The 22,339-nt window shown below is 37.4% G+C and overlaps 1 protein-coding gene across 1 annotated transcript in view; it reads right to left on the bottom strand.

The window, feature by feature from the left end:
• LOC102816137 (chromosome unknown open reading frame, human C1orf173) overlaps positions 1–22,339 on the bottom strand; it is a 274,956-nt gene that overhangs the window by 121,311 nt on the left and 131,306 nt on the right. Inside the window, exons 5-6 of the mRNA XM_006831089.1 lie at positions 18,355–18,426; positions 4,955–5,083 (exon numbers count right to left, since the gene is read on the bottom strand). Coding sequence (XP_006831152.1) covers positions 4,955–5,083; positions 18,355–18,426 — 201 coding nt within the window. The remainder of the gene's footprint in view (positions 1–4,954; positions 5,084–18,354; positions 18,427–22,339) is intronic.

Here is a 22,339-nt window from a genome sequence, read left to right as displayed (position 1 = left end):
TGGATTATTTGCTCATTATACAGATTAAATAAGTATGGGGAAAGAATACAACCCTGTCACACTTCTTTCTTAATTTTAAACCATCCAGTGTCCCCATGTTCTGTTCAAACCACTGCCTCTTGCTCCATGTACAGATTCCTCATAAGCACATTAAGTTTTCTGGAATACTCGTATTTCACAATATTGTTTATAGCTTGTCATGATCCACACAATTAAAAGCCTTTGCGGAGTCAATAAAGCACAGGTAAACATCTTTCTGATATTCTCTGCTTTCATCCAAGATCCATCAGACATCAGCAATGATATCCCTCATTCTACAACCTCTTCTGTATCCAGCTTGAACCTCTGGAAGTTCTCTGTCAATGTATGCTTGCAGCCATATCTGTATTACCTTTAGTAAAACTTTACTCGCATGGGATATCAAAGAGATTGTTCGATGACTTCTGCATTCCATTAGGTCACCCCTCTTTGGAATAGGCACAAATATGGATGTCTTCCAAAAAGTCAGCCAGTTAGTTGTCTTCCAAATTTCTTGGCAGAGATGAGTGAGTGCCTCCTGTGCTGCATTACTTTCTTGAAAGATTTAAATTTTTATTCCATCAATTCCTGGTGCCTTGTTCTTTGCCAATTCCTTCAATGTACTTTGGACTTCCTCCTTCAGTATCATTGGTCCTTGATCATGTGCTACTTCTTGAAACAGTTGAACATCAACCATTTCCTTTTGTTACAGTGAATGTGTATTCCTTCCATCTTCTTCTGAATGATGCTTTCTGCATCATTCAATAATTTGCCCAGAGAATCTTTCAATAACGAAAGTCGAGGTTTGAAGTTTTTCTTCAGGACACCCAGCTTGAGAAATGCTGAGCATGTACTTCCTTTTTGGTTTTCTGATTCCAGATCTTTGCATATTTTGTTGTAATATTTGGCTTTATCTTCTCGAGCTGATCTTTGAAATTTTCTGTTCAGTTCTTGTACCGCCTCATTTCTTCTATTTGCTTTAGCATCTCTACGCTGGAGAGCAAGTTTCAGTGCTCTTCTGACATCCATTTTGACCTTTTCCTTCTTTCTTGTTTTGATGACTTTTTGCTTTCTTCATGTATGATTTTCTTAATGTCATCCCACAACTCTTCTTTGCCTTCTGTCTTTAATGTTTAATGTATCAAATCTGTACTTCAAATGATCTTTAAATTCAGGTGGGATATATTCAAGGTCATATTTTGGGTCTCATGGACTTGTTTTCATTTTCTTCAGCTTCAGCTTGAATTTGCATACAAATTGACTACATGTTGAAGGTCTGTTCAACAGTCTGCCCCTGGCCTTGTTTTGACTGATGATGTGGACCTTTTCCATCATCTCTTTCAGCAGATGTAGTCAATTTGATTTCTATGTATTCCATCTGGAGAGGTCCATGTTTATAGTCATCTCTTATGCTGTCTAAAGAAGGTATTTTAAATAAACCAATCATTGATTTTGCAGAATTCTATCATGTGATCTCCAGCATCATTTCTATCACCAAGGCCATATTTTCCAACTACTGATCCTTCCTCTTTGATCCCAACCTTTGCATTCTAATCACCAGTAATAATCAATACAGCTTGATTGCATGTTTGATCAATTTCAGATTGAACAAGTTGTTAGAGTTCTTCTATTTCATCCTCACTGGCTTTAGTGGTTGGTGCATAAATTTTAATCATAGTGGTATTAACTGGTCTTCCCTTTAGGCACATGGATATTATCCTATCACAGACAGAGTTGTACCTCATGACTGATCTGGATATGTTCTTTTTGACAATGAATGCAATACCATTCCTCTTCAATTTGTCATTCCTGCCATAGTAAAACATGTGGTTGTCAGATTCAAAATTGACAAAACCAGTCCATTTCAGCTCACTAGTGCCTAAGATGTTTATGTGTTCCATTTCATTTTTGACAATTTCCAGTTTTCCCAGATTCATACTTCATACATTCCATGTTCTGATTTTCAATGGATGTTTATAGCTGTTTCTCTTCATTTTGAGTTGTGCCCCACCAGCAAATTAAAGTCCTGTGGACTTTACTTCCACAGGTTTTACTCCATTCACATCATCACGGTCAACTCTACTTTGAAGAGGCTACTCTTTCCCAGTAGCATTTTGAATGCCTTCCAACTTAAGGGGCTCAATTTCTGACACTATATCTAACAGTTTTTCTCTGCTATTCAGAAGGTTTTCAGTGACTACATATTCAGAAGTAGTTTGTCACTACTTCTTCCTAGTCTGTCTCTGTCTAGAAGCTCATCTGAAACCTGTCCACCATGGGTGACCCTGCTGGTATATAAAATACCGGTGGCATAGCTTCCAGAATCACAGCAACTCACAAGCCACCTTGTCTATCAAACTGACAGACAAATGGTGGATAAGTGCATATTAAATGTAAAAAAATTAATACCTACAAGAGAAATTACACTAGCGATTTCTGAATGGCGAGTCAGATTACCCAACAGATTTCTTTTGAAATCTATGAAATAAATACGTTCTAGGGCTCTCTAATGTGTGGAACTGTGGTTAATGTACTGGAGTGCAATGTCGGTCTGAACCAGCTGCTCCTCTGAAGCCCTATACAGGGTCGTTATGGGTCAGTACTGACTCAATAGCACTTAACAACAACTGTGAAATAATCCAACTGAATGCAAACCACTGATAATCTGATACAGGACATCAAGAAAGTTGTTGTTGTTGTTAAGTGCCGTGGAGTCGGTTCCGACTCATAGCGACCCTGTACAGGGTTTCCGAGGCTGTAAATCTTTACGGGAGCAGAACGCCTCATCTTTCTCCCGCGGAACAGATGGTAGTTTCGAACTGCTGACCTTGTGGTTCACAGCCCGATTCGTAACCACTACGCTACCAGAACTCCTTATCAAGAAAGTGGGCTACTGTAAATTGGAACATGATCTATTGACTGTTGTGCTTCAAATTTTATTTCCCCACATTTGCATACAGATATCATTCAGTTAGATGAATGTGGCAGTCAGATGTTTAACTGATTACACTTACCTCTAAAAACAAATCTGTGCCATTAACAAGCAGCTGTGAGCTACAAACTGTTCTAGTGCACATATGACGCTACCTTAAATTTGCTGTATTTTAAATTGTTCATAGTATATTTTCTTGTAATAAATAAGGCACTGTAGTTTAACACTCTCAAATCTGTACCAGAATGTGAACTGAATTTGACTACCTGGTAATTGCTCAGCTTATCTGAGCACTTTTAATTCTTAGTAGAAGATCTCTTGGGGTGAATTTTCCAAGCAGAATTAGCTGAATGACTTTCTGCAGTTTTAATGGGAATGGTACAGCTAAAAGCTTATATGCTATTTTGAAAGTTTAGGAGCAATTAGTGACCAAAACACAACAACTATTCACAGGATGCTTTCCTTATCCACTCAAAAATCTCAAAAGAAAAATATATGCTGGTATCCCCAAAGGATAATTATCTTCACCTCAATGGCACTTAGAGGTCAGGAGTCAAATTTAATGGATGTAAAGTTTGGAAAGACAAAAAGTAAAACAAAATTTCTATATAATGGGAACTACATTTCCAAGACCTTAGTAGGTATTCCTTATGGTGGAGAAGTATTACTGGGCTAGCCAAGTGAGGGCCTGTGACTTAGCAGGTGGAAATGCTTCTGAAGTGTTAGTGTCAGTATTTCCTGTAATTTTTAAATTACTTTCTCACTCCTGCCACATTAAGATCTCCTGGATGTATCATAAACTATTTATTGAGGGTGTTCAGCTGGAAAATTGAAAAGAAAGCATTTCAAGGGTTTTTCCTCTCTGAAACAGGTGAGAAGATAGAAAACAGCACTTGAATGTTTCTTTTGTTTCTCCTGGGTTAAGCTTTGGAGAGTCTAGTGAATTTGCTGTCTCATGAAGGAATTCTTTGCATGTGTGTGTGTGTGTATTCAAATAAAACCTGGAAAAATGGCAACAACAAAGAAAATATGGTTGCTTTTCATAACTTGAGCTGTTCATCAAGAAATATGAAAACATATTTAGCTTTTGAAAAATGACAAAGCTTGGCACTCTATATGATGAGCCTACTTTTTCAATCTGAAAGCATTATGATTTCTCTATAAATATTGTACAGTATAAAAAAATGTGCATGATAAAAGGAAATATATTAGCCTACACAAAGCAAGAATAAAGACACGATCAAACAATTCATTTACAATTTAAACTATCATAAACCTACAGCAAATATTTTACAAATCTTTTCCTATATGTTATTGTTTCAAGTTTCCTTATCTTCTTTCAAGCAAATACCTCCTTTAGATTATAAATGAATTGAGCAGGACTAAAATGTCAGTGTGCAATTTCTTTAAATAGAATTTCTGTACATTTATTTTTATCTTGGAGTATGTGCACATTCTTCTAATTTAAAAACCTCAAGTATTAATATGTGGACCAATATACTGTGCCTCTGAATGTCTGTGTATAAATAATATAGATAAAGTGGGAATAGAGGAAATGAGAACAATATCTAGAGGTCACAAAATATAGAACATGCATGGGACAACTAGTGGTTAAAATTCACTACTTTGTAGGGTGCTAAAGGGTAATTGTGGGGAGCAATATTAGGGGTCACTGAATTGAAGATATGTGGTTTAGGGTCTTAAATGTCAAATGAAAAATCTAGGCTTTTCTATAGTTGATATGCTGAAAATACTGGGATATGTAAGGGGCATAAGTAATCTGAACTTCAGGACAACTAGTCTAGCAATAACACATGCAATGGATTTGATTGGGGGGCAGCATTTCAGCAGAAACCCAGTGAACAAATAAATGATGGTTTCCATTCAGTAGGATTTTCAGAATCATACAAACATGTTCCCAGAAGGCAATCTTTCTGAGACTAATTAAAAACTATAAATTAATTAGTTGAGATAGTATATGAAAGAGTATTTAGTATGACTCACCAATGTTAAGGGACTGGAATGTCCTTTTTCGTCCAGAACAGTATGACCTAGTTTACTCTTCTGACCAACTGGTGGGTGGGGAGACAGGATTGATATGTTGTGTTCTATAGATCGTCTGGTGGGCTCTCCCTAGAAAAGGAAAGTGATACAGAGAATAGATTTATAATTAGTGAATTAGGTTAACTTGTACCTGCCACATTACAGATACTCTATGACTAAAGAAGTCCTTTCATATTCCTTTAAAAATGTTACTACTAAGCTTATATATCATAATAATCAGGAAAAGTTTCCACATCTGTTAAGAGCCCTGGTGGTGCTGTATGGTAAGCACTGGACTGTTAACCATAAAGTCAGTGGTTCAAACCTGCCAGTGGCACTAAAGGAGAAAAAAAGGCTGTCTCCTCCTGTAAAGATTTACAGTCTTGGGAACTCTAAAGAGGGTCACTATGAGTTGGAATAGACTATATGGCGGTGGGTTTGGTTTTGATTTATTGTGGGGTTAGGCGTGGTGGTGAAGGGCAGATAATTGAGTGTTCTTAATGCTGGATTCAAAGAAATAGCAACATAACCAGTATACCCTTACTTTTAACAATAATATATTTCTTATTCTGAAATAAACTGCTATCCAAAGCACAAAACTCTTCCCTAAACCAATCAGAAGAGAATACTAGAAGTATTACTTTTCTACCTTAAACATTAATCACATAGTTTTCACTTGGGAGGATGAAAACAATTAGGAAGTAGATAGTAGTGAACGCTACAAAACGTAATGGATGCAATGAATGCCACTAAATTGTACACTTAAAAATGGATTCATGGAAAATGTTATGGACACAGTTTGCCGAACCAAACTCACTGCCATCGAGTAGATTCCAACTCATAGTGACCAGGTATACGGTTTCTGAAGCTAAATGTTTACCAGAGTAGAAAGTCTCATCTTTCTCCCTTGGAGTGACTATTGGGTTTGAACTGTGGACCTTGCAGTTAGTAATCTAGTGCTTATCCTACAGAGCCATCAGAGCTACCATGATATAATATAAAAATAGAAAATAATTAAAGCCATAAAGAAAAAAAAAACAAATGCACTGTAATCAAGTATAATAAATAAAATGAACCTAAAACATATCTCTGTATGTATAAAAATCATCCAGGAGGAACTGGAGAGTCTAGAATGAACTTTCAAATGCTCCTGTACTTAGATTCATATGTCTGGTTGTAAGAATGAGGGGGAATAAGTATAGAAGCAATCGCTGATACTGCTTCAGGTGATGCTGTGTACCCTTCAATTCCAGAAACCATTTTTCTTCATCAACATTTCAGCTGATAAATTACAGAATCTACCACTCAGTCTTTAATATAGGACAACATCAGCAAAGTTGAATTAACCACAAGTCTCTATTCTCTGATCTTGAAAACACCAAATTCTCTGATCTTGAAAAACGGACCTATCTTCTGCTATATAACAACAGTTTTGTAACATGATTATTTTTTGACCATGATAGAATGGGCAGATTTGAGTCTTCCAGGCTAAAGAGAAAAGTTATCGTCTTATATGGCCAGTTATTCCACAACAGCTTTAAAAATATTTTTCAGTTAGTGAGATATGGTTTATGCCCCACATTTGTAATACTGCACAGAAAATTAAGACCAAATGTGAGCTTGAATGGCTCAAGAAATTGAGTAAAACTGTCAAGTTAAATGGAAACCTTTCCAATTTGCCCAATTGAACCTCTCAACTCTTGATTTAAATTTATGTATTTCATAAGTTCACAGCAATGGAAGGACATCAAATGCAATACTAGAAACCAAACAAGAAATTTTTAAATGGCCTTTACAGATATAATGCAATCCAATACAGATTGAATCATTATTCTTAAAAGACGGAAAACCTAATCGCCAACTTTATATGGAAAGGAAAGTTGGTGTAGGAGTTGGGTTGCTAACCTAAAGGTCAGAAGTTCGAAACTACCAGCCATTCCACAGGAGAAAGAGACTTTCTGCTCCTGTAAAAACTCACAGCCTTGAAAACCCATTCAAGGGTTGCCATGAGTCAAAACAGACTCCACAGCACACCACCACCTACACAATCCGCACAATCTTTCCTATGTTTGGGCCCATTGTTACAGCCAATGTGTCAATCCATCTCACTGAGGGTCTTCTTTTTTTGCTAACACTGCTTTACCAAGCATGATGTCTCTTTCCAGGGACAGGTCCCTCCTGATAACATGTACAAAGTATGTGAGATGAAGTTTTATCATCTTCACTTCTAAGGAGCAGTCTGTCTTTGCTTCATCCAAAACAGATTTGTTCCTTTTTCTAGCATTCCATGCATAGTTAATATTCTTCACCAACACCATAATTCATATGCATCAATTCTTCTCCATTCTTCCTTACTCAATGCTCAACTTTCACATGAATATATTATTGTTGTTGTTATGTACCATGGAGTTGATTCCAACTCATAGTGACCCTGAATAGGGTTTCCAAGGAGTGACTGATGAGTTTGAATCGTCAACCTCATAGCTCTAACCAATTTGTGGTACAGTGCTTACCCTACAGTGCCACACCAGGACCCACATGCCTATAAGATGATGGAAATACCAGTTTGAGACAGGTCCACCCTAGTTCTCAAAGGGACATCCTTGCTCTGGAACACTTTAAAGAAGTCTTTTGCAACAAAAGTGCCCCATATATCACATTTGCTTTTTTGACTGCTGCTTCCATAAGTGTTGATTGTGGATCTAAGTAAAACAAAATCCTTGACGACTTCTTCCTTTTTTCTATTTATCATGATGTTGCTTATTGGTCATGTTGTAAGGATTTTTGTTTTCTTTACATTGATGTGTAATCCATGTTGAAGACTATCTTTGATCTACATCAGCAAGTCTTCTTTACTTTCAGCAAGCAAGATTGTGTTGTCTGCACATTGCATGCTGTCAATGATCCTTTCTCTAATCTGATGTTGTGCTCTTCTTCAGTCCAGGTTCTGGGTTATTTGCTCAGCATACAGATTGAATAAGATACAACACTAACATACACTTTTTCTGATTTTAAACCACTCAGCATCCCCTTGTTCTGTTCTAATGGCTTCCTCTTGGTCTATGTACAGGTTCTACATGAGCACAATTAAATGTTCTGGAATTCCCATTCTTTGCAACATCAGCCATAGTTTATGATTCACACAATGAAATGATTTTGCAAAGCAAATAAAGCGCAAGCATCTCTTTGGTATTCTCTGCTTTCAGCTAAGATCCATCTGATGTCAACAATGATATCCTTTATTCCACTTCCTATTCTGAATTTGACTTGGTAGCAATGAACTGTTGCAACTATTTTTTAATGATCTTCAGCAAAATTTTATTAAATAATATTAATGATATTTTACAGTAATTTCCAAATTCTGTTGGGCCATTTTCCTATGAAATGGGTAAAAATGTGGATCTCTTTCATTCAATTGACCAGGCAGCTCTCTTCCAAATTTCTTGGTATAGCAAGTACTTCCAGCATTATATCAATTTGTTGAAATATTTCAATTGTTATTCCATAAATTCTAGGAGCCTTGTTTTTTTTGCCAATGATATAAGTGAAATTTCCATCAATAACGTCCATTCTTGATGAGATGATGCCTCCTCAAATAGTTGAATGTCTAGCAATTCTTTTTGGTAGAGTGACTCTCCGTATTCCTTCCATCTTCTACTCATGCTTTTTGCAGCATTAAATATATTGTCCATAGCATCTTTTGATACTGCAACCCAAGGCTTGGATTTTTCAATTCTTTTAGCTTAAGAAATGCTGAGCATATTCTTCATTTTCTAACTCCAGGTTTTTGTGAATTTCATTATAATATTTTACTTTGTCTTCTAGAACTGCACTTTGAAATTTTCTGTTCATTTCTATATTATTTCTTAAAGTAGCCTTAGTTTCTCTATATTAAGAGCAATTTTCAGAGTCTCTTCTGAAATCCATTTAGGCTCTCTTTCTTTCCTGCATTTTTAGTGAGCTTTTGCTTTCTTCATGTATGATATTCTTGATCTCAGCCCACAACTTCTCTGATCTTCAGTCACTAGTGTTCAATATATCAAGTCTAGGTGTGGCACTGTGGGTTAATGTGCTAGACAGCAATGTCAGTTTGAACCACAATGTCGGCGGTTCAAGCTCACCAGTTGCTCCTCAGAAGCCCTATACAGGGTCGCTATGGGTCAGAACCATTAACAACAACAACATTCTTAAAACAGTTACTAAATTCAGATGGGATATATTCAAGGTAGAAGGAATAGGGAGTCTGCTTCTGAGAGATGAGGGAAAAAAAACAAAACAGCAACCTTATGAATAGCAATGAAACATTCTCAGATATAGTGCAAGAAGATGAGTCCTTCAAGTTGGAAAGCCTCAGTTTGAAATGCATTCAAAATACCAAAATACAACTTAGGAAGAGCTTAATCCTCAAAGTATAGTCAACTTTAATAATGTGGATGCAGCAAAACTTTCAGAACCTTCATTTGTTGATGGGGCATGGCTCAAAATAAGAAACAGCTGTAAACGTCCACTGATAATTGGCATGTGGGAGAAGCTAAGAAGATTAGAAGTAAAAAATGAAATTGAATACATAAAATTGATAACCTATTCATTAGTGAGCTGAAGTGGGAAGTTATTGACCATTTTGAATCACACAATTACATGGTTTACTATGCAAGGAATGACAAATTGAAAATGAATGGTGTTACAATCATTATCAAAATGAACATTTCAAGATCGATCTTAAAATAAAATGCTATCTGTGACAGAATAATATCTATATGCCTACAAGGAAGACTGGAGTCCTGGTGTGATGCTGTACAATAAGCACAGGACTGCTAACCCCAAGGTCAGTGGTTCAAACTCACCAGTAAGTCCTTGTAAACCCTGCATAGGGTCTTAAAAACAAGAAAGACCAGTTAATGTAATTATTATTAAAAGTTATGAACCAACAACTAAACCCAGTGTAATAGTTAGGGTTCTGTGTCAACTTGACTAGTCTAGGATCCCCAAGGCTTAGCAGTTGAGATATATTTATCCCTATGGTTATAAAACCTAATACAGTCATAGTTAACTCTATGATGAGTGGCTATGAGCAGCCAATCAACTGAAGGATTCTTCCTTGGTGTGGCCTGCTCGCAATATAATGGATACAAAGGAAGGGTTTGCTTTCTCTTCTGCTGGGAACCTAGGATTCTACAACTGCAAGCCATTTCTTTGATAATAAACACAAACACATATGGAATCCTGGTGTGGCACTACAAAATAATACACTGGGCCACAAGGTTAGTTTAAATGGCAAGGTTGGTGGTTCAAACTCACCAGCCACTCCTAGCAAACCCTATGCAGAGTCACTATGAGTAGGAACAGACTCGAGGGTACGTAACAACAACATTATATATATATATAAATGTTTCACTGGTTTTGCTTTTCTAGAAAACTCAGCTTAATACACGTGATACTGAAAGAGTAGAGTTCTAGAGAAACAAAATCACAAGGATGAGTTTTCTAAATTGGTACTAGAATATTGCTAATTTTAAAGGCACTGATATAGGGTGCTGGCATGTCTGACCTCTACTTCATAGGAATTGGTCTTGGACTGATTTTTAATTTGGTCCTCTTTTCCCCTTGTGGAGTCAGAGGAAGTCAGACCTGCTCCCCACTTAGTTTAAGTAGCTGGTATTAGGAGTGAGATTCAGTGCAATGGCTCCATTCTCATCAGTATGAGGTTTTGTAAGAGAAAGAACCAAAAAGCATGGGAAGTGAAACTTTTGTTTTTAGATGGTTAGTTTGGATTTTGTTACCTATAATGGCTGAAAGGAGCATAGGGGATAAACTGCTTCAGCAGAGGGGAGAATGACAGCTACTGGAGTTGCCTGGAACTTATGTCATCCTGGATAAACATGATGGCTGATAGTGGGCCAGGGCCTACTGAAATCCACCTTGCTAGAGGCCCAATGAAGGAGCTCTGGTAGCATAGTGGTTACCCGGCTATGAACCTCAAGGCTCAAGGTCAGCAGTTCGAAGCTACCAGCTATTCCACAGGAGAAAGATGAGGCTTTCTGCTCCCATAAAGATTTACAGCCTCAGAAACGCTGTGCAGGATCACTATGAGTTGGAACCAAATCCATGGCACATAGCCACCACCAGAGGCCCAAGGAGTCCTGGTGTAGTACTGTGGATTAATGCACTGGACTTCAAAGTCATTAGAACCTCAAGGTGGCTGTTCAAGCTGACAAGCTACTCCTCTGAAACCCTATACTAGGTTACTATGGGTCAGAACTGACTCAACAGCATTTAACAACAACAACAACAGAGGCCCAAGACCATATTCATATGAATGGGGTTGGTCCTAGGGAGAAGAAAAGATTGAACTTGAGTTCTTTTAAAAGGTTTTAAAAGTGTTATGCATTTGACTGCCTTATGGATATTTGTTTCTCTTGCCTATTGTTGTAAAATAGATATGCATGTGTGATAGAAATGAATATTGGAAATTATGATTACAGAGAATTTGCAAGCCCACCTTCAGCCTATACGTGATTGGATTTGCTAAAAGGGGAGTTAGAATGTGCAGGCGAAGAAGGATAATAGACTTTCTGCTTTAAGCCTTTGTAGAGTACGGAGCCTTGGGTCTTTAGGTATAATCCTGAGCCCCACCCAGAACCTTCAAAATTGGGACATTTGCATTTGAAAAGACATGCAGACCAACCCAGAACTGCTGGGAGAACAGGGAAATTCTTCAGTGAAAGGAAGCAGAGAAAAAAGTGGACTATTTCAAAAAAAAAAAAAAGCTTGTTTCAAGCAAGCTGTTTGCTTTGGAGTTATCAAGGAGGCAAATCGCCTTTTAGGACTGAAAGTTAAAGGGAACTGGCAAACAGTATGATCACTGGTGACCACCTGGGCTTACTTGTAACTGGAACTGAGGGAAATACAATTATGTAGACACTGGCTAAGATTGTTGTTGTTAAGTACCGTGGAATCGGTTCCAACTCATAGTGACCCTGCACAGTGTTTCCAAGGCTGTAAATCTTTATGGAAGCAGAAAGCCTCATCTTTCACCCGTGGAGCAGCTGGTAGTTTTGAACTACCAACCTTTAGGTTAGTAGCCCAACTTGTAACCACTACACTACCAGAGAGGCAGGTCTGCAGCTTAGGGAGTTGTGTGAACTCCTGAGCCCAAGGAAAATGCCCTAGCACCTGTGGGCTATGCTGAGCATGAAGGGGCCAGCTCTTCTAAAGTGTAGGGAGGTGTGTGTGAACTCCCAAATTTGTAGCTGGTATCCATTTGACCTAGCTTGAATAACTAGGGCTGTGCTAACCTGAACCTGACCAGATAAAGAAAGAGTTTTGGTACTGTGAACAAGTGTCAATTGCTGCAATTTATTGAACTGGACTTTTGCTTATGGATGCTTGTTGTTGTTGTTAAGTGCCATCGAGTTGGTTCCGACCCATAGTAACGAGTTGTTCAAAATTCCAGCTGGAATGGAAGTTTCTTCATATCAAGGAACATGCTTATTTTCTTAGTGTACTGGGTTGATGTTGTTGTTAAGTGCCATAGAGGTAGAGTTAGTTCCTACTCATAGTCACCCTGTACAGGGTTTCTCAGAAGGGACTGGTGAGCTTGAACCGCTGACCTTTGGTTCAAACCAACCTTGCAGTTCAGTGCATTAGCCCACAGAGTCACACCAGGACTTGGTTAATAGGAATGAGCAATTTAGATACTGGCTATCAAAAATGGGGGCGGTAAAGACATGACATGACTGGGTTACAAATTTTCATGGGTTGGCTTAGTTTTAGAATGAGGGGACAAGGGAAAATTCCCACTGACGACAGTTTTCCACTTTTTCAGATGGGTCTGGTGAAAAGGGGTGCGGGGGATGACACTGATAAGATTTTATTATTTCAATTGTGGGTCATCGCTAGTAGAATTAACTGCGATTGTCAAAATTAATTATAGAAGATATGTAAATAAATGTGAGGAGTACTTAATCTTTCATTTCAGGAACAGATGATCACAGGACCATCAAGAAGGAAAAGCATGATTGGAGCATGGGATCCCTGCCTGGAAAAGCAGGGACATGAGAAATGATAGGAGAGGCAGAGAGCCATGGAAAGAGAACAACTGCTGTTATAGGCTCATGGACTAAGTAAAGCTGTGTGCCTAAAAGCAGGAGGCTGGCTTGCCCTTTGGAAATTTCAATGAATGTATTTTTTGTTTTGTTTTGTATGTGTGCAGCAAATTTTTTGCTTCATTCATTGTGACATATAAAATGCAAATGGAGCCAGTTCATTTTTGGTTGTACATGTTTTAGTTTTCTCATGTTAGGTGCAAGTATGACTTGACAATTTTCTGTATTTAGAGATTATGCATATAGTTTATAGGTGTCAAGTTGACACTTATAAGCTGTAATAGTTAGGGTCCTGTATCAACTTGACTATCTGAGGATTTCCATGGTTTAGCAGTTAAATGTGCTTATTCCCATGGTGATAAAACCTAATATTGGCATCGTTCACATTATGATGAGTGGCTATGAGCAACCAACCAATTAAAGGGATGCTTCCTGAGTGGTATGACCTGCTCCCAATATAATGGACATACAGGAAAGACTTGTTCTCTCTCTTCCACTGGGGACCTTGGACTCTACAATTGTAAGCCATTTTACTGACAGTAAACTCTGAGAAGTTTTCTGAGAAGTGGCTGGTAAGCTTGAACTGCTGACATTGTGGTTCAAACTGACTTTGCAATCCAGTTCATTAACGCACAGTGCCACACCAGGACTCCATATATGTGTGTGTGTGTATATATATACACATTAACTGGTTTTGCTTCTCTAGAAAATTCAGCCTGAGATAGACAGTGAGGAAGAAATTAAATAATTCTACCAATATTTTCAGTCTGAAATTGATAAAACATGCAGTCTATAGGCATTGGAATTACTGGTGATTGGCATAAGAAGTTTGAAATAAAGAGGAAGGATCAATAGTTGGACGATATAGCATTGTGATATTAATGATACTGGAGATCACATGATAAAATTTTACAAAAGCAATGACTTATTCATTGCAAATACCATTTTCAACAATATAAGTGATGATTATACACATGGATCTCTGAGAATGAATGCACAGAAATCAAACTGACTACATCAGTAGGAAGAGAGGCTAGAGAAGCTCAATAACATCAGTCAAAACTAGGCCAGAAATAAATCATTAATTGCAAGTTAATCATATGCAAGTTCAGATCAAAGTTGTGCAAAATTAAAACAAGCTCACAAAAGCCAAAATACACCTTGAGTATAGTTGTTGTGTTGTTAAGTGTCGTAAAGTTGATTCTAACTCATAGCGACCCTATACATGGTTTTCTGAGAAGCAGCTAGTGGGGTTTGAACTGCCAATCTGTGGTCACAGTCTAGTGCTTATCCTACAGCACCATACTACTAGGAGTCCAAGATCTTGAGTACCCACCTGAATTTAGAAGCCCTCTCAAGAACAGATTTGACCAACTGAATATTAATGACTGAAGACAAAACTAGTTGTAGGATGACATTAAGAATAACATACATCACATCAAGTATTAATCGTATCCCCTTTGTATATAGGGTAGATAGGGATGGGCAACTTAGTCATTGGCAACCTAAATTGAGGGGATGATAAAGGCATGAAGTGACTAGCTTACAAGTTTTCAAGAGGAGTTTAGTTTCAGAGTGTGTGGGGGAAGGTAGAGTCCCCACTGAATAGTTTTCATCTTATCTAGACAGGTCTGGTGAAAAGAGATGGGGATAAGATCTTATGATTCAATAATGAGTAATTGTTATCACGACTAATTGTGACTGTCATTACTGTAAAGGTAGAAGTTTTGTACCAAAAATGGGGGAGTCCAGGAACAGAGGACCCTAAGGCCATCAAGGGAAAAGAGCATGAGTGGAGTGTGGGACCCTATCCAGAGAAACAGCAACACCAGAGATGGAGGCAGAGATAAGGACTCTAGACTCATGGAAAGAGAAAGACTGAGTGATGGAAGCCAGGAGGCAGTATTGCAGAATGTACCCTTTGGTTCTTTAAATGATTATATATTCCTGAGTGTTTTTGTGTACATCCCACACCCCTCCAAAAAAAAAAAAAACAGAGAGAATAGAAGCAAATACTATTTTGTGAATGGTGATGCACAAAGGAAATTGTAATCATTGCTATGAAACCATGGTGTAAAACTGATGTTCTCCCATGTAAACTATCACTTAATTCACAATGAAAGCTTAAAAAAAAAGAAAAAAGAATATCATGAATGAATGCAGAAAACAAAAGTTCATTAAAAAGATAAGAAAGAAAGAAATGACCAAAATGTATGTCAGAAGAGACTCTGAAACTTGCTCTTCAATGTACATAACTACAGTGAAAGGAAGAATTGATGAAATAAGAAAGATGTAAAGAAAATTTCAAATGACTTCTCAAGAAGACAAAAAAAAGTTTCAGAATGAAATTTGCAAAGACCTGGAGTTAGAAAAGCAAAAGGGAAAAACATTCTTAGCACTTATCAAGCTGAAACAATTGAATAACAAAATTCAAGCCTCAACTTGAAATATTGAAGGATTCTGTGAGCAAAATACTTAACAATATAGGAACTATCATTCAAATTTCTACACCAACCACTAAAGCCAGTGAGGATAAAATAGAAGAATTCTACCAACTTCTTCAATCTGAAATTCATCAAGATGTGCTGATCATTACCGGTGATTAGAATGCAAAGGTTGGGAGCAAAGAGGATCAGTAGCTGGAAAATATGGCCTTGGTGATAGAAATGATGCTGGAGATTTCATGATAGAATTCTGCAAAACCAATGATTTGCTCATTCCAAATACCTTCTTTAGAGAGCACTATATACATGGACCTCACCAGATGGAATACATAGAAATCAAATTGACTACATCTGTGGAAAGAGATGATTGAAAAGCTCCATATCATCAGTCAAAACAAGGGCCAGGGGCAGATTGTGAAATAGACCATCAATTGCTCATATGCAAATTCAAACTGAAGCTGAAGAAAATGAAAACAAGTCCACAAGAGCCAAAATATGACCTTGAATATATCCCACCTGAATTTAGAGATCATCTGAAGAACAGATTTGATAAATTAAACATTAAAGACCAAAGACCAGAAGAGTTGTGGGAGGACTCCTTCAGGTCTGGAACTAAATTCACCTCTGTGGCTCAAATTCCAGCCAAGCAACAGATAGTTATGTCTGGCAGACAACAACACCAGTGAGTTATGAATATCATGGAATGGTCACACATTCAAAATCAATAGGGCAGCATTTTCCTAAGGAGAAAATTCAGAAGTATTGGAAAAGAAGGTTGTATGTAAACAACAGTCATAGGGAGAAAGTGGGACAGCCGATGTTACATGAAGGGGACTGCCATCATTGAAATGAAGCAAAGTATATCATTTGATTAATGTAAAACCGATGATCTACTCTGTAAACCTTCATAATTCACAAAAAAAGTTTAGAAAAAGTTTTTTTTTAAAGAATTTACAGTATTGATGGAAGAAGTCCAAGCTGCACAGAAGACATTAGCAAAAGAACAAGGCTCCAGGAATTGATGGAACCCCAATTGAAATGTTTCAACAAACTGATACAGCACTTGAAGCACTCTCAAGACTATGCCAAGAAATTAGGAAGACACCTAACTGGCCAACCAACTGGAAAAGATTCATATTTGTGCTCATCAAAATAAAGGTAACCCACTAGAATGATGAAATTATCTAATAAATGGTTGCAATGATGCATCATCAGAGAGAGAGTTATCAGAAATTTAAATGCAATTCAGTAGAGGATGTGGAATTAGGGAAATCATTGTTGATGTCAGATGGATCTTAACAGAAAGATGTTTACTTGTGTTTTATAAACTATGCAAAGGCATTCAACTGTTTAGATAATAAATAGCTGTGAATAACTTTGCAAAGAGTAAGAATTCCAGAATACCTCAAGCAGAACCTATACATGGACCATGTGGAAGTTGTTAGAACAGAGCTAGGAGATACTGTGTTGTTTAAAATCAGGAAAGGTGCACATCTAGATAGTATGCTTTCATCACAATTATTCAATCTGTATACTAAGCAAATAATATAAGAAGCTAGCCTATATGAAGAACATTGCACCAGGACTAGAGGAAGATTCAGTAGCAACCTGCAATATGTCAGTGATACAACCTGAAAAGTTTGAGGACTTAAAGCACTGAAAGTGAAGAGGGCTTAAAGCACTTACTGATGAAGACCAAAGATAGCCATCAAGATCAAAAAGGCAGCATTTGTCCAAAAGCAAAACTCAGAAGGTAGAAAAGGAGCAGGAAAGAAGGACAAATGAAAACAAAAAATCTAGGGGAGAAGTAGGAAGAGTGCTGTTAAACATTGAGAAGTTTGCAACCTTTGTCAGAAAAGAAAATAAGTATAAATGTTGAATGCAAACCTTCACCCAATCCCCAAATAAAAAAAGAAAAGCCCTGTATGCTTTCCTTTGCTACAGTGGTCCTTTCCCACCACATATTTTCAAGGGTAGTAGTCATACGCATGTGAAAGTTGGACAATGAATAAAGAAGACTGCAGAAAATTTGATACATCTGAGTTGTGGTGTTGGAGGAGAATACTAAAAGTACCATAGACTATCAGATGGACAAACAAATCTGTGTTGGAAGAAATACACCCAGAATATTCCTTAGAAGCCAGGATGGCCAGACAACACCCCTCATACTTCAGACATGTTATCAGAAGGGACCAGTGCCTAGAGAAGGACATCATACTTAGTAAAGTGGAGGGTTAATGGAAAAGAAGATCCCAATGAGATGGACTGACACAGTGGCAGCAGCAATGGACTAAAGCATAGCAATAATAGTGAGATTGGCACAGGACCAGGCAGTGTTTCGTTCTGTTGTACATGAAGTGGCTATGATCCAATACTAACTCAAGGGCACCTAACAACTAACAGTCATATGAAAACATATAATTCTTAAAATTCATAGTTTTCCATCATGTTGATGACATCACCATCAATTTTTTTCGTACTTGTCTTAAGACAAAAAAAAAAAAAAAAATTTTTTGGTCTCTATCTGTTAATCATGAATTTATAAGTGAAAATTTAAAACAAGAATATTTTAAAGTTTTTATCTGAAAGGTTTGTGTCTTTCTATAATTTATTTTCCACAAGCAGCTCCAATTTTGTCATGATATTCTGTAATGATGGCAGGCAAAATCAGGGTTGGAAGAATCATAAGTTGACTTCAGTGATGAGTTATCCAAAAGTAAAGTGCCACAAGGAACTTCAAGGATAGCATCATTGGCTTTCAAAAGGATAAAAATAATATTATGAAATAATAGACAGTTGTGTAGCTACTTACCTTAAATCTCTGAACTCGCTCCTTCTTAGCTAAGGTCTCCAGTTTATTTTTTATTTCAAGTTGATGGTAACGCTAAGCATACAAAAAAGAACAGAAAAAAGAATCATATCAATTACAGCAAAGAATTTATAGAGGAAAATAATCCCAACAGTAAGTTTTAGTCACTAAATATACCCCAGCTATTATTAAGATGAAGAATAATTACCTGCATAAATATGCAGGTGGAAATATAAATCATTAACAACTCTTTGGAAAAATAATTCCTAATGTGGTGCATAGGATAAGCACTCTTCCACAAGGTTGGTGTGAACCATAAGATTGACAGGCTGAACTTATCAGGTGCACCTTGGAAATGCTATACAGGGTAGCTATGAGTTGGAAACAACTTGATGGCACTTAATAACAACAACGATATAAAGTAGGCAGTTAAAAGTGTCCATACCTTTTAACCAGAAAAATTTCACTTCTAATCTAGGGATAATACTCTGAGTAATAAAATATATGTTATATGTAGATGAAACCTTTATTTTATTTTTAAATCATAGCAAAATTTCAGGCACAATATGAACACTGGAGAGAATGGTGAAACATTTGGTACATTCATACGATGGAACAGAACATAATAATTAAAATAAATTCCATAAGGATTTGGTTTAAAAAAAAACTGGAAAATGCATGTAAAGTAGACAAAAAGCAAGATACAGAATTGTGCAGAAATGCAATTCAATTGGTCAAGTCCATATGTGTGCTTGTCCATTAGTTTTATGATTTAAAAATAAACCTCACATAAAAATAATCTACTTACAATTCAATTTTAAATCACTCAGTCATGTTTGAGGGTGTTTTGTTTATCAATCACTTATTAGCTCCTTGAAAACATATTTTTCTTTGTTCTTGATCCCCTTCTGCTATCTTTGAGATTCTGTATCCTTAATCATTCTCTATCTAAATATCATCTAACTCCTTCTTGACACTTGTTTTCTTCTCTCTCACCTTCTTTGTTCTCTTACTTATCACTAAACTTTACTAAATCGATTATCAACTCTTTTTGCATCTTCCACTTTTTTCGAATTCACTTCGGTCAGCCACGCTTACCATTCTTCACATCATTACCTTTAAAATCACTTTCACCAAGACCAGCAAAGTTTTTGTCTCTGAGTAAAACCTAGTTTTTTCTTTCTAACATTCATCTTTTTCAGCCATTCAGTGGTGACCTCCTGGCTTCCACGATGCCATGCCATCAGATGTTCTTCCACTTGAAGGTTTATTTCCTGTCCATGTTATTGCTCCTGATCTCTCATGATGTGCAAAGTACTGACAAGAGTTGATGTGGTGGAATCTCCACTGAGTGATGTCCAATCTGTCTGGGAGGGGCTGATGAAAGGAGATGTAGATGGCATTCATGTGGCACAATTGGGAATAATTGCTATCAGAACTGACTGTGAAGGTTGGAAATGTAAAGGTGGGCATTTTGTAGCAAAAGGAGGGGAGTGATTGACTTTGTAGTTCAGAAGCGGAGGTCCCTGGGACCATCAGGAGACAAGAGTAAAGTGCGGGACCCTACCCAGAGAAACAGTGATGCCAGAGATGGAGGCAGAGACGATGACATGGAGAGATGGAGTGGCTGGGGACTCTGCACCCAGAAAGGGAGAGGGCCTGTGTGCTGATGACCACAGGGCAGGTTTTCAGGGTATACCCTTTGGTTGGTTGATGATGCATGGAGGGGATTGTAACCAGGGCACTAAAACAATATACGATAGGATGAATGTAAAGCTAATGTTCTCCCATGTAAACTATCACATAATTCAGAATAAAACATTAAAAAAACAAAACACTATGCAGGGTAGCTATGAGTCAGAACCAACTCCCAAGCACATACATAACCACCACACACAAAAAAAGAATTGATGTGGGCTCCTTCTTCATTCTTAGCCCTCCTCATACCATCAGATTAAATCTTTTCATTTCTTTCGTTTCAAGATCTCTAGAGACAACTGCATCTCTCCAGCGTTGTATATACTACTGTAACTTCATATCCTTTGGCAAAACTTCCTAATAGACCTCCCACCTTCAATATTTGCTAGTTTCATTAAACCATCTTTCACATATTTAGCAACATCACCTTTCTAAAAAACTCTGTTCATTTACTTCACGCTCCCACTGGAAAACATTTTATCAGTTACACTGAAAGCTTAGTTGGGAAGAAAAGACTCTCCAGAAACAGCCCCAACCTAGTGTCACTTCCTGCCACACCTTCTATTGGGCTGGGAAGTTTGGACTCAGCGAGCATTTCTTTCTATTAGGTCCTTTCACACCTCTGTAGCTTCATACCTGCTGTCTTTGCTTTATGGAATTTCTTTCCCATATTTTTATACAGTGAGCTCCTATTCAGTCTTCAAAATCCAGTTCAAATAGTGAGGCATCTGTTCAGCATCTCCTGATCCCACAAAAGTTATCAGTATTCCCTTCTTTTCTAGGCTCAGTCTGTATGTTCCTATTCTAACACTTAATTAATTTCTACTGTACCTTTTACCACTATTATATCTCTGTGCAGCTACAGCACATAGCCTCATATTGGCACAAGGTAAGCCTGCAATTAATGTTTGTTGCATGAATGAATACATGAATACTAATAGAGCAAACTAGTAAAAAGCATTAGCATAAACTAAATGTGAGACAAATGTGACTGTTTAGATAGGAATTTTCAAAGTTTGTTTGGTTATGCATTCTATTAATATAACACATATTAGACACCATATGTATGTATTCCCTAGTGATTTAAGCACCATTTAAGTACTTGACTGATAATGGTTCAAACACACCAACAGCTCCCAGGGAGAAAAATAACTGATGATCGGCTCCTGTAAAGATAGTTGTTGTTGTTATGTGCTGTGGAGTCTGTTCTGACTCATAGCAACCCTGTACAGGGTTTCCGAGGCTGTAAATCTTTATGGGAGCAGAAAGCCTCATCTTTCTCCCACGGAACACCTGGTAGTTTTGAACTGCTGACCGAGAGATTAGCAACCTGATTCATAACCACTATGCTACCAGAGCTCCTTCCTGTAAAGATGATATCATATGAAACTCCATAGGGAGTTCTATTCTGTCTAATAGGGTAGCTATGAGTTGGAATCAACTGAATGGTACACAACAACAAATTACTATCTAGCTTGTACATTCAATTTAAATAAATATAAATGTAATGAAACAATAAAATTTATACATTGTTGTGCTGTTGTTAATTACAATTGAGTCAGTTCTGACTTGTAATGGCCCTATATAGGTCTTTCAAGGCTGTAAATCTTTAGAAAAGCAGACAGTCTCATCTTTCTTCAGGGGAGCAGCTGGTGGACTTGAACCACTGACCTTATGTTTAGCAGTCCAGTTTTTTTACCCTATACCGCAGACCACAATTTAGAGACACCGCAAATTGTAATTACATATAACATATATGCTGTTGTTATTAAGTGCCATTGAGTCAGTTCCAACTTATAGAGACCCTATGCACAAAAGAATGAAACACTGCCATTTTCACAATTGTCGTTACACATTTTCACAATTGTCGTTACACATGAAACAAATGCTGCTGCCACTGTGCCAATCCATTTTATTGGCGGTCTTCCCCTTTTCACTGACCTTCTATTTTACCAAGCATGCTGTCCTGCACCAGGGACTGATCATTCCTGATAACATAGCTAAAGTATGAGACACACATTCTCACCATCCTGGCTTCTACAGAGCATTCTGTGTGTACTTCTTTCATGACAGATTTGTTTGTTCTTCTGGCAGTTCATGATATTTCAATATTCTTCTCCAACACCATAATTCAAATGCATCAGTTCTTCTATGATCTTCCTTATTCATTGTCCAACATTCACATACATATTGTTGTTGTTGTTGTCAGGTGCCATCGAGTCGGAACCAACTCATAGTGACCCCATGCACAGCAGAACAAAACAATGTCCAATCCTGGGCCAACCTCACT

This window comes from Chrysochloris asiatica, unplaced genomic scaffold, assembly GCF_000296735.1.
Source record: "Chrysochloris asiatica unplaced genomic scaffold, ChrAsi1.0 scaffold00002, whole genome shotgun sequence".
Lineage (NCBI taxonomy): Eukaryota > Metazoa > Chordata > Mammalia > Afrosoricida > Chrysochloridae > Chrysochloris > Chrysochloris asiatica.
This window is presented reverse-complemented; position numbering and strand designations above follow the sequence as displayed.